General features: G+C 41.8%; 2 protein-coding genes across 3 annotated transcripts in view; one reads left to right on the forward strand and one right to left on the reverse strand.

Annotated features, from left to right (window-relative positions):
- The first annotated feature begins 4,764 nt into the window (after positions 1-4,764).
- On the forward strand, positions 4,765-7,191 carry LOC140354206 (uncharacterized). The gene is made up of 2 exons (XM_072439150.1): positions 4,765-5,716; positions 6,333-7,191. Exons 1-2 carry the CDS (start codon positions 4,917-4,919, stop codon positions 6,568-6,570), a joined length of 1,038 nt encoding a protein of 345 aa, XP_072295251.1. The 5' UTR covers positions 4,765-4,916; the 3' UTR covers positions 6,571-7,191.
- mapk9 (mitogen-activated protein kinase 9) overlaps positions 6,773-12,376 on the reverse strand; it is a 14,239-nt gene continuing 8,635 nt past the window's right edge. The window contains exons 5-12 of one of the 2 annotated variants that reach the window (XM_072439130.1): positions 11,778-11,916; positions 11,520-11,685; positions 10,618-10,689; positions 10,102-10,284; positions 9,345-9,469; positions 9,202-9,265; positions 9,057-9,128; positions 6,773-8,185 (exon numbers count right to left, since the gene is read on the reverse strand). In XM_072439130.1, the coding sequence (XP_072295231.1) occupies positions 8,049-8,185; positions 9,057-9,128; positions 9,202-9,265; positions 9,345-9,469; positions 10,102-10,284; positions 10,618-10,689; positions 11,520-11,685; positions 11,778-11,916 (958 nt within the window). In that variant the 3' untranslated portion in view covers positions 6,773-8,048. Of the gene's footprint in view, positions 8,186-9,056; positions 9,129-9,201; positions 9,266-9,344; positions 9,470-10,101; positions 10,285-10,617; positions 10,690-11,290; positions 11,363-11,519; positions 11,686-11,777; positions 11,917-12,376 lie in introns of both variants that reach the window. The other variant, XM_072439138.1, reaches the window with a different exon arrangement.

A 12,376-nucleotide genomic window follows, 5' to 3' on the forward strand; every position in this document is an offset into this window, starting at 1 on the left:
ATGAAATTACGCCTCTTATTCAGCAAATCAATTAGAACGTAGAGAGGAGGAGATTACAAGGCTGCTTTCCCCGTGCGCCCAGCAGAGAGAGGTGAGCTGTGCGATCATTATTTAACCATTAATCCCACATCCAGACAGATTTGTGGTAAAAGGGGGCAACCAGCGGCGTCAGTATCTCAAAGGGCAAGAGACATGCTGTTTTCCTCAAAGGCTAAAGCACAACTGTACACAAGCTTCAGAGTATTGAGGCAGCGTCTTCATTTACTTGGTGATTATGTGTTGGGTTGATGAGGGAAACCAACAGAGCCAAAATGCACCAATCTAAGCTGCAGGAACTGACCAGGAACCTTTCACCTGTGAGTGTCAACAGTCTGAGTGCTTAGATTCTTAGATACTTAACTTAATGAGCTTTAGTTTTTATGGGTATTTTTTCTCATCTTTTGCTTCAAAAAAAGAAAAACAAACATCTAACCCAAAGTAGTTACCAGTGTGCTTACAAAAAAATATCAGACCATAATTTAGGCGCAAAAAAAATGAAATTAAAAAATTAAAAAGAAAAGTCAGTAATTTTTTGCTATAACTTTATTAGGCATTTGGACACACACTGTCTCTTACATTATATTTCCTCTTGTACATCCTGAGTAACTTTAGTTAAAGACGACATATTATGCAAAATCTGCTTTCATGAGCTTTTGATCCTTGTTACAAATGTGTTTCCTCAGCATTAGTTTACTCATAGTTATTTTTATTTTTTTTTATTGATTCGTGCATTGTCCTGAAACTAAGCTTGAGTGTTCAGAAAATCCCTGTTTTCACCTACCCCCTATCCCCACCCACATCCCTGCATACTTGTGTTTATGTGCTACAAATTAAGACACAGAGTGATACACGCAGAGTCCCTAAATGTCACGTAGAAATAAAAACATGTAAATGACATTCAGCTGCTTGTTACAGTGAAACGTCACAGAGGCGGGGCTTATCACTATGAAGAGGCGGGGCTTATCACTATGAAGAGGCGGGAATGATCAGTTCTGCAGATCCAAACAGGAAGTCAGTGGATCTGTTTCTATAACTGAGCCGTTTTAGATCAACACAAAATGTAAAATATTGATCTATTTATGTTACAGTTCATTACTTTTCTCAGTGAGTAATGTATTTTACAATGCAACAGTACTTTTACGTGACGTCTATGAGGGACAAAAGCCACAACTTCGTAGATTTGGGGTCTTATTTTGAAATCTGGACTTGTCTCCCTCATGCTGAGTCTTCCCCACAAGTCTGGAAGAGAGCGCCAAAGAAATTGTGCATAAGATTTAAGATCAATCACAACTCTCGATCTCTCCGCTCAACAGGGTTTTCTGTTAAAACCAATATTTTTCTAACGTAGCTGTTTCGTTTGATTTCAACTGCCCTGCTTCATTTCTCTATTAATGTCTTTAAAAAAAAGGCTGTCTCAATTTGACGTATCTATGACACCGTGTACATTTTACTAGCGAAATACAAAAGATGCTACGTCCTGCCAGCTTTAAATGCCGCAGAATGTCACTAAAAAGCGCACAAACACTTAAAGTATATGATGTGCTTCCAAGAGACAAGTACTATCTGTCAGTGTGGGAAATGTGTTCCTGCCACTTCCTCTATGTGTGTGTCATTTAGCATCAGCTCACAACTTTTCAGGATTTGCACCTAATTTGCACTTTGCACTGCCACAAAGAAACGCTTACATTCTATTTTGTACAGTGCATAAATAAATGTGTTGATTTGATATCACAAGATGATGGTGTTCAACGTCAGCGAGTTTGATGGGGATTTTGGTGGTGCAAGTGGGTGGCAGAGTGGTTAGCTCTTCATGCTCTTCAGCTTCACGCTCTCCTCATCTTAGAAACATACATTGCTGATTGTCATAGTCCTAGTTGAAGATCTTCGGATGTTGTGATATTGTGATATTTTGTGTTACGATTATTTTTTTCATCTGTGAAATTATTTATTCCTTTTCATTCTTTGTCAAATTAAATACAACTCCTCAATTATGTCATGATGTCGTTATGAGAACCTCTCACATGTAATATCAGAGCCTGGTTTGAATTTACTATTGTATTTTACAATATTAGTTTATTTAAAAGGAGATTATGAAGCCCATTGAGCATTTTGATGAGGGCAAAACCTGATGTTTTACTTTTAACGGACAAAAACTGACAGAAATATTGACCACGCAATAGTTTTTCACATTTTATCTACATATATATTACATTCTTTACCACAAATTATACTTTTTGTGAGGCTTTTTTTCCATCTGACATTTCCACACTGGAAACCCAAACTTGTCGCTTTTGTAAAGACTTAAAACCATTAGTACTTTGAGCAGAAATTATATCATGCTCTGCCTCATTTTGCCTCCATTTTGGGCTTTTGAACCTTCTAATGACATAGTATTTTAAAGGGTCTGTGCACGTTTGATGCTTAACTCTGCCGGGGTCATTCTTTAAAGCTTAAATGATGTGCAGCGTGTCTTCCCTCCTCACACTGCGCACCGGACCTGTCCATTGAGCAGACAGGTGTGTTATAAGGTTATATCACACACATCCATGGCTCGGGGCGGCCGCCAATCCCACGACAGGCTGCTAATCAGAGGTGTCGCTTAGACATGGGGAAAAAAGGAAAACATTACTGCGGATGCTTATTTAAAAATTAGCTAGTTTCCATGGCAGCCCGTTCAGATCTGTTAATTGGCTGTCAGAAATGTGTGATCCTTCAAGATGAAAAAACACCACGCAAAATTGCAGCATCCAATATGGGCGCATAGGCACGCACGGCAGCCTCAGGGGGACACTGTACACACATATATGAAATAAGGCCAGCTATAACATGGAGGAGTCGTAAGTTAAATTGAAATTGCAAATATTGGAGAATTTTGAAAGCGTTTTAATCCAATTTGGCACGGCAGGAACTACCCACACACGGAGCAACGACACTCAGTTCTTTTACAGCTTTGCAGGATTATGTAGAACTGCGTATTACGTCTGTGTTACGTAAGAACGAGGGGAAAAGTCACGTTTACCATCTTTGCAATTAGACAAATGCACGTAATCTTTTTCTGTCACAGTCTTTTGTGTTATTTAAAAGCCAATTGGTGAATGGATCCAAATTTAGGCCTACACATTCAAACCAGGTTCCTTCACTTTTTTAAAAACATAACTAATATATGACTGCAGCTTTCAAATAGATAGCAGGACAAATGAGGTTTTTGAAGCATGAAACCCACAAATGCTATTCTTCATTTGTTATTGTCATTGAAATTGATGCTGGAAGGCCCTTTTACTTGTTTTAATAAAATTCATGTCACTTATATAAAAAAAATTGATTTGTATAAAAGACGTTTCGCTCTTGTTTAATGCCACTTCAGCGAATCTGGTCTCTTTTGCACAAGGTCCTTCTCAAACACTCAGAAACAAACTCATTGCTGTCTTCGCGTTTTCACTCTCCTCCCTTTTATTTTTTAGAGAGCTCTGTGTTGCCATGGATTCAGTTGTCATGGTTACAAACAACTACGCAGATGAACAGGAAGTTTAAAAAAAGGTGATATCTCCTCTGTGCAGTGAAAATGCAGCTACAATAAGAAGACATCAGTGTTGTGCATCAGTTACAATGAGAAGGTCAGAACACAAAGACCATTTTGTGCTTTTGAAGTCAACAAACTAAAGTGTATTTCCTGACTGTGAGAACAAACACAAACATCTGACCGTGAAGCATCCCCAAAACCTCTACTTGTGCTCGACTTTAGTGGCAACGAGCTTCAGAAAACTCTGTCCTTGCACCTCAAATATGCTCATAGTCAGTTCTCCAATGAGAATATTCAGTTTTCTCTAATGCTGATGTGGCAGTTCCTGAACACATGAGTGTTGTTCTGACTACAGCAGTCTTCATGCATGTGCCCTCTGATACAGAGGAAGTGACATTGATAGTGTTTCCTTGGAGGCCTTGCATTAATGAGAGGGATCTTCACTGAATTACTAAATCAATAGTGAGTCAATGGCCCTAAGCCTCTTTAAAGGCTGAAAACAGCTAAATACCTTCAGATATCCTGCAACAATAACCCTGTTAAAGGAAAAGGTCAGCGTTTAGGCAGTCCAGTCTCTATGGTGTGAACAAGAAATATTGCAGGAGACACAGGACCCGACTGTAAAAACATTTGGGCCGTATCCAAGTGATGAAAGGAGATCCAAGGAAAAATATGTAGTCATGTGTCATAAAAGCTTTCCATTTTGATTCTGTTAAGATTCACCTATGTGTGAATCCTCATAATCTTGTGTATGCTGCCACCTTGTGGACCCAGGCTAGACCAGCCTTTTAGTCTGATGCTACAGAGCAAGAATTTAGTAAAATACCACATATTGTGTTATCACATATTTACACTAGTTAATACAAGTCGAGGCTTTATATTTAATAATTAATAATTAATTAATTTATCTGCCAGTAACACAGCATGATAACTTGTCAAGGCTGATACAAATATCCATGACAAATGACTAGAAGAAGCTGCTGAGACTTGTGGTGTTGTGAGTGGTGAGGAATAGGTTATTATTGATGTACAAATCTGATGGATGGTTGTGTTCATTGTGTGTGGCCATTGGCCACTGTCTATTTCTGTGGTTGCAGTTATGTGTGACTGTCTTTTGGAATGAGGCGGACTCTGTTACAGCCTGCTCCCTCCCTCAGAAGCTGTGAAGTAACAGCTGAAGCCTGTCTGAAGACATACACATAAGACACACACACTCAGCACTGGGGACTGTACTACAGCATAACCACAGAGTATCAGGCTCACGGCACACAGCCAGCCCGAGGAGGAACTCTTCTGGAGGAGAGTCTGAGGCCCCTGAAGCCCAGGACACACAGGGGGAGGGGGCCTGCTCTGGACCATGGAGCTGCACTGTCTTCCTGTCCAGACACCCACAGGCAGCTCCTGCTCCACGGATGCCATATACGACAACTGCCTGCCCCATGTTCAGAGGAAGAAGGACAGCCACATGGAGCGTAGGGTTCAGCAGCCCACTGCCCCGGCACCCTGTGGACCTCGGCCTGGGCTGGTCCCAGCAGTGGCTCTGGGTCCCACTGTGACAAGTGGGGCAGGAGGGCCTGGCTTGTGGCCAGACCACAGTTACTGTAGCTGGAGAGGAGCTTTGGGACATCCAGGATATGGAGCAGAGCTGGGGGCTAGAGGAGGAGACACAGAGCAGGGAATCCTCAGGAGAGCACTGGACAGAGCTCCTCTTAAACGCAGCCCCAGTCCATCACTCAGCACCGAACACAGGAGCGCCCTGTCTTTCTATGACAACATCCCTGAGGCCGTCACCCCCAACAACCTGTCAGTCTTCGCCATGGAAACACAGGAGCACATGTCGCAGGCCTGGGCCCCACAGCAGGTCCAAGGACTCCCCGAGCCTGAGGAGGAGAGCCTGGAGCGGAGCCCCTGGTCCTCCTGTGAGATCATCCTGCCAGAGTCCAAAGATCTGGACCTCATCCCAGACCAGGACCCAGAGGTGTGCTCCCAGGTCTGTCAGACTGAGCCCTGGCCCTCAGAGAAGGCCCCTGAGTCTGTGCGTCAGCCCCCTCCTGTGCCAGTAGCTGACCCTTCAGCCAGTGCCCTGCGCAGCGTGCTCACCAGCCTGCAGCAGCAGATCATCCGGCAGAGAGACGAGTACGAGGAGCGCATTACCAGGTACGGCTTGTGTTTGTCTCTGTGGAGCTGTGGAGAACTTCAGCATCTCTGTCAATGGGATTATGATCTGTATCTTTAACATTCAGCTTACTGCGTTGACCACCTCCTGGTGCTGTTCCCAGAAGCACTTTCCCAGGATAGCTCTGGTTTCTGTCTCGGCCTCTGACTTGGCCTCACATCCTGTTTAGAGTGCAGCCCTTTTACACACATTCACACACGAACAATTAGAGGGTCTACGGCTTATGGTTTATTATATAGTTACCTAAACTTGGAATCTTGTTTTCTATAGTTAAAAAAATAATGTAAATGGTGACAGCAATAGAGTTTGAGTAAAAAAAGCACAGCATGTGGTGTTGACCTATAGAAAGAACCTGTGACACTGGAGAAAGAGGGCTAATTTCAGAGGCCATGCTGCTGACCTAGACACAACACATACCTCATGTATTACTGATATAGATAGGACAAGTCTCTCACTGTAAGGTCACACTTGCACTTGTCTTGTGTGTGGCAAAATAGTACAAGTTCATCAGGGTCAAATTTGTTCTACCAAAACCAACTCATGCTGGCACCAACAAGCAACGACGCTCTTTTCCCTTCTTTTGCATTTTGTCGACAGCCTGGAGAACCGAAACGAAGAGCTGCAGGTGGAGGTGATTCGCCTGAAAACAAACTTGGCCCAGCAGCGTCACTGGTACCAGATCGTTCAGGCCAAAATCATAGAGTCGGAAAAGGCCCGCGCCGCTGCAGAACAACGCAACGCAGCTCTGCAGAGGGAGATGGAGCAGTTCTTTGACACTTTTGGGGAGCTCAATAAAGAGGCCAAGAAGACTGAGTACATTGCCAAGAGCTTTTGAATATAATTACATCAAAAAAGTGTATGTACATATCCATAGTGATCCTTTAAGCCTCCAACTGTCTCAGGTCAAATGTATGTTTAAAAGAGACTCAGGGATGCCATTTTTTTTTTTTTTTTTTAGAAAAAAAGTCATCTGAAAATATAACCACAACTAAAAGAAAATCTAACTCCTGTATTGCCAAGAGAGACACAGACACATATTATGGGCAGGATGACACTCAGTCTGTATTTATTTTCAAATGAACTGACCACATCTGGGGTCATTTAAGGCAAGACTGACAAAATAAGGTCTTTCTTTATAATGAAATGAATACAAGTGCACGAGTCTTCAGCGACTCTTTAGTGTCTTGGTTATCTCTATCATTTGTGCAATCATGTCTGCAGAAAGCAGCGTTACAGTTCATGTGAGTCCAGATGTACACGTACATCCAGACGGTCTCATTCAGGTCTCCACAGGCCTCTTCACAAACACAAAGACTTTGGGCTGAGCGGACTGAGCAGGGATGATGATGATGAACGAGTGCTACACAGTACATTTGAGAACACGATCACACACGAAGGCTAACAAGGCAAATTACAGCTTCCAAAAGAGATTTAAACCACACCAACAAACTATTATTGAAAAAACTGACCAGATGAGAGCGCTAATATTTGTCACTATGTAATGTTGTCATGCAAGTTAAACAGTATGTGTCTGTTTGTTGGCTGCATGATTTGTTACTGATGACGTAGTCACTGTCCTATAGCACTGGTGGAATGGTTAAGATAAGTCCATGCATTAAACGACAGCGCAAACCCTATGGGCCCAAGGCTGATTGTGTGCAACATTTTGCAAGAAGACAAAATAAATATTCCACAAATTGATCTAAATTTACAAGTATGTGGTGGTCTTTTTTGGATAGTCAGTACCTTGTGTGAGTCACAACTGACAAGAGAATTCAGCATCCTATGTGTAAACAAAATAACACAGCTACAACAGAAAAATATCCCTTATATTAGCAGTCAAAAGTATGCCTTGTCAGTATTGTGGAGCGTGAAACCACCAGAATCTGATTCTGTTGAATTACACGCTCCGTCAAACTTAATATTTGTTCTTTAACGTGATGACTGGAGCATTGATTCTAATTTTTGTTCATTTTGAAGTTACATGCGGGAGAATGGTATGTTCAGTCTCTGATCAACTGGATTAAAATAACCCAAACAATACATCTAAAAAAAAATAAAACTATTATCCTATTCATGCATTCAAACAAATATCTGCGTACATTTAATAACCTGAAATTGAATGCAAAAGTATGTAACCACAACAATAACCTATTTGACCTCACGGTGGCAGTCTCATACGGAGTCGCATGAGGACCAATCAGAGCCACCAGCTTGCACATGGAAAGAAAATATAAAAATAGACCTATTACTTGAGTAAAAAGGAGGACGGTGAAATGATATTCAGGTACATGGGTGGATGCCGGGGGCCCCTCACTGGCACTCGTCGAGGGGGCCGGTCAGCGTGTCGATGCTGCTGCTGTCTGTGTCTGAAGCCAAGGTGTGCTCCGTGGACATGGACGAAATGTCATTGGCCGACGACGACTGGGAGGCGGAACCTGACACCACATCTGCAACACGAGCCAACGGAAACCAACAGGTGCAATCAGAGAGAGACAGTCCTCTGAATAGGCCGCGGTCACGTGATGTTCTAAAGAGGCCGCGGGTTAAAACTGAGCCAACGATCCTCACACTGACGACTGCAGATGTTTTCACCTGATTTATGGTTCATTACGGAGCCTAAAGGGAGACTTAGTTCTTCACTGAGGATCTGCATTTGTGAGATATTTCCTCTAAAAATTGTAATGGAAATAGTGGCCCCTGCTCTCCATCATCTTATTCTATGGGGAGGGCGATATAGAAATAATTTTATCTTGATTTTTTTCACTTCTAATCAAAAAAGTTTGTAGAAATATTGCCTTATACCCTTATTGGACAACATTTTTCATTTCATTAGCTCTTTTTGAAGCATTTTTACTATAAACCGATATTCTCAAATTTTATCTTCAAAACAACATTCACGTTATTATCTAGATTTCGACATCATTTTAACTCTAGAACATGAATCCAATGTAATGTGTACAAGGTGTTCAGTGACATTCATGGCAAACGTGAATATGTGTGAATGAAATCAAAATCTAGAGGCTTATTTACTTGGTTGACTTTAAAAAATATTAGAATCAGCTGCAAAAGGTTTACAGAGAAGTACAAATAAACCATTTTTTTTATAAATTAAAGACATTGTCCAGTCATTTTATCTCCAGTTAACTCACTTCATATATTCTTCTTTCTGCTCTGGTCCATAAATCCTTATAATCCTAATAAAAATCATTGGTAAACTAAAAAGAAATTTGGTCGACTCTATTAACCGCTATTAACCGATTCCTTGACCAAACGACTAAAGGACTACTAAACTGATAATGAGAAAATGCATTTACAAACCTGAACAATCTTCTTTCATCAGTCCATTTTTATTCCTCTCTTCCCAGTCAATCACTTCCTCATAAATGAGCTCTGCAAAACGGAAAAGTTGATTGAGCGTCAATAGTGTTTTTGTGTTTCTCCTGTAGAGGGCAGTGTTTCCCACCTTTCCACTGCTCAATACTGTGCTCTCTCTCCTCCAGCTGCTTATCAGAGATCTGAGGAGGCGGCTGTAGAACAAGACAAGATCATACAATAAAGAAACAACCCCTGTATGAAGTCATTATGATGAAAGCGAATGGGACTCACTGCGTCGGCCTCCCCCGGGTCGTACCATACGTGGATATAGGGGTGATTCAGGGCCTCCTCCACAGAGATGCGACTCTCAGGATCGATGACCAGCATTTTGGACAATAGGTCTCGAGCCTGACACGCTGTTATGGCAACGGAAAAGAGAGACCAGTGTCACTACGGCAACAGCACCATGACATCACCTTACTTAACGAGCGTGCTGAGAGAAGCTTAATTTAGCCCTTTGTGGAACCTCCAAGTCTAAGGTCTGTGGCTGTGGCTCAAAAACCTTTAACACCAAGTGCCAACTGGAAAAATACTTGCCCTCCCGGGTAAAGGTGGCCGATATATTGACAAAAATGTAAAAATCTCGATATTTTTGGGGAATATCCCGATAACAAATCTGAAATGTCTGTATAATGAATCACAAAAGTGCAGAAATATTACCTTATACCTTTATTTGAAAAGGTACAGCATAACGTTTTTTTTTACAGTTTTGTAGCATTTTGACATATTTTGCATCTCTTCAAAACAACATTCACAATATTATATACATTGAATTTTGATGTATTGCCCAGTAGATCTAGAGCAGGCCAATTCAAGGTATAAAATATGGCTTAACCAGGTTAAAAGGGTCTAAAATAGAACCACACATTTCTACAGAAGTTCCAAACCAGGACTAACCAAAAACTGGACAATAAAAACTACAATGGAAACATACTGTGTCCTCCCTGTTTTCCGTTGACGTGAGATTGTACATTACACTATGACTTACTTTTGAGTCTGTCGTGTTCAGTGTCCGAGGGGAAAGCCCAGTCAGGAAACAGCTCGGAGAAGCTGACTCCCGGATACTCTGGCTTGTTCATCACATAGTTTCTGACAGTCTCCATCAGGCGGTTCATAAACTCCAGACTGGGCGTGCCGAGGACCTCAATTACCTTATTCCACTGGTCGATATCTGAGCACAGGGCTGGTTATGGAAAAATCTGCTCCATTTGACTCTATTACTGAGTTTCAGATGACGTCAGGCTATTTCAAATGTTTAAAATATTCAGTAGAGATGATGAAAGAGGACAAATCACTTTAGAATACGCTACATTGTGGAGTGATCGCAGCAACGTAACATCAATATGAACACACAACCAAGCAAAACAGAATAATGAACATTACAAAAAAAATCAAGTGCAGTAGATGAGGACAAATACATTAAAGAACGGCCGTCGAGTAAGAAAAGACAGAATAAATTAAAAGGTAGGAGGTGTGATGGTGTGAACAGTGAAGCGAAGGATACGGTCGGTTCCCTGGAAGATGACGCCGCCTTTGACCATTTCCCCCATAATGCACCCCACCGACCAGATGTCCACTGTGATCAGAGACAAACAGCACAAACGTGTTCAATACATGGTACACGACATTTTACAGGACCAGCACGAGATGAAGGACACATGGATTACGGCCACAACACACAATGTAACAAGTTTATTAGGCCTCATTTTTCTGTTCTTTGTTCCGAGTCATCTTATTTTCTCCTCTCTTCACGGTCATGTGTGAAACAGAGGCAGCCTCCCGAGCCTTCCTCTGGCCTTATCAGTTTACACAGCTGTCCGCCTCTCTCTCTGCAGGCATGCACTCGCTGCATACAGAGATGGACTGAGGCTGTCTACGCCTCTGCTGTTGGACTGTTTGTGTTAGAGCAAATAATATATATGTAGCGAATGAGACCATCAGCTCCTCTGCGGCTTCTCTTACAGATAAAGCTAAGCTAAAAGCTCTGAGCACTGCCAATGCCTCCTCTCTATCCATTACAAGCACTTAAGGTTAAGTCGACACACATTTTACACTGACATTTTGAACAGTTCAGTCAATATAACTGCACTGGACTTTCTGTACAATTCTCCTAAACCTGAAAAAGTATTACGTTACGGTTAAACTGACACGGAGAAGAAAAGAAGAAGCAAGGATACAGTCCTTCCCAGGAAAGAGGACTTTGTGAGAGATCATTTCAGCCATTATGCAGCCGACTGACCACAGGTCCACTGAAGCAGAGCAGCGGCAGAGTAAATACACGTGTAAAGAGCAGTGATGGAAAGAGCACTGACAATTTGTATTTACGTACAAGTTAAGTGCCTGGTTAAAAGGTATAGATGTAGAGCCCTCTATCGCAGCTCTCCCAAAGTGCACTCAAACTCTTACCGTTCTCCTTGTACTTCATGCCCAGGATGACCTCTGGGGCTCTGTAGTATCTTGTCACCACGTACGGAGTCATCATGAAGTTAGTGCAGGCTGTTCTGGCCAACCCAAAGTCCAGAATCTTCAGAGTGCAATCAGACTTTACTACTATGTTACTGGGCTTCAGATCCTGCACACAGAACATGTCATTTATGCATATGACATAAATGTGTATTCTCGATGGTGATGATGGTGTGTTTCTGTGCAGTATGTTTCTCTGACCCTGTGGATGATGCCAGCTGAGTGAAGATGCCTGATGCCACAAAGGATCTGGTAAAGCAGGTAGGACATCCTCTCATGATCCAGGTCCATGTGGATCACCTGACAGAGACTGGCATCCATCAGCTCCATGACCAGGTATCTGGAAACAAACACCACCACGTACACTTATACCAGGACTTTATCTGTTACCAACCTCACGTCATACTTTTTATGAACAGATAATATAACTATTTGGTCCTCTATTATTTATGTCCAGTATAATCTGTATGTGGAATGTCTTTGGTCACTGAGTAAACCCACAAATTGCAGGCCAAAGCATTATCAGGATCTACATCTACACACTGCGCTGTAGAGTATATGAAAAGTGAAGCGATGGGACAATTAGACACACAAATCAATAAGTCTGTTAAAGCTACTGCTTATTAGACATGCAACAATAGTCAGTCCCATATGTTTTGTTTCATTTAATCCCCACTAAACAATATGCTCAAGTCAGTCCTCCAACACTGAAAGATAAAATATTAAGCTTATTAAAATCACCTCAACTTAACTTAACCTTATTTTGTTTTATTTTTTACTATTTTTATTATTATTATTAT

Source organism: Eucyclogobius newberryi, unplaced genomic scaffold (assembly GCF_026437365.1).
Source record: "Eucyclogobius newberryi isolate DKJ021-1_F unplaced genomic scaffold, fEucNew1.0.hap1 SCAF_11, whole genome shotgun sequence".
NCBI classification, from domain to species: domain Eukaryota; kingdom Metazoa; phylum Chordata; class Actinopteri; order Gobiiformes; family Gobiidae; genus Eucyclogobius; species Eucyclogobius newberryi.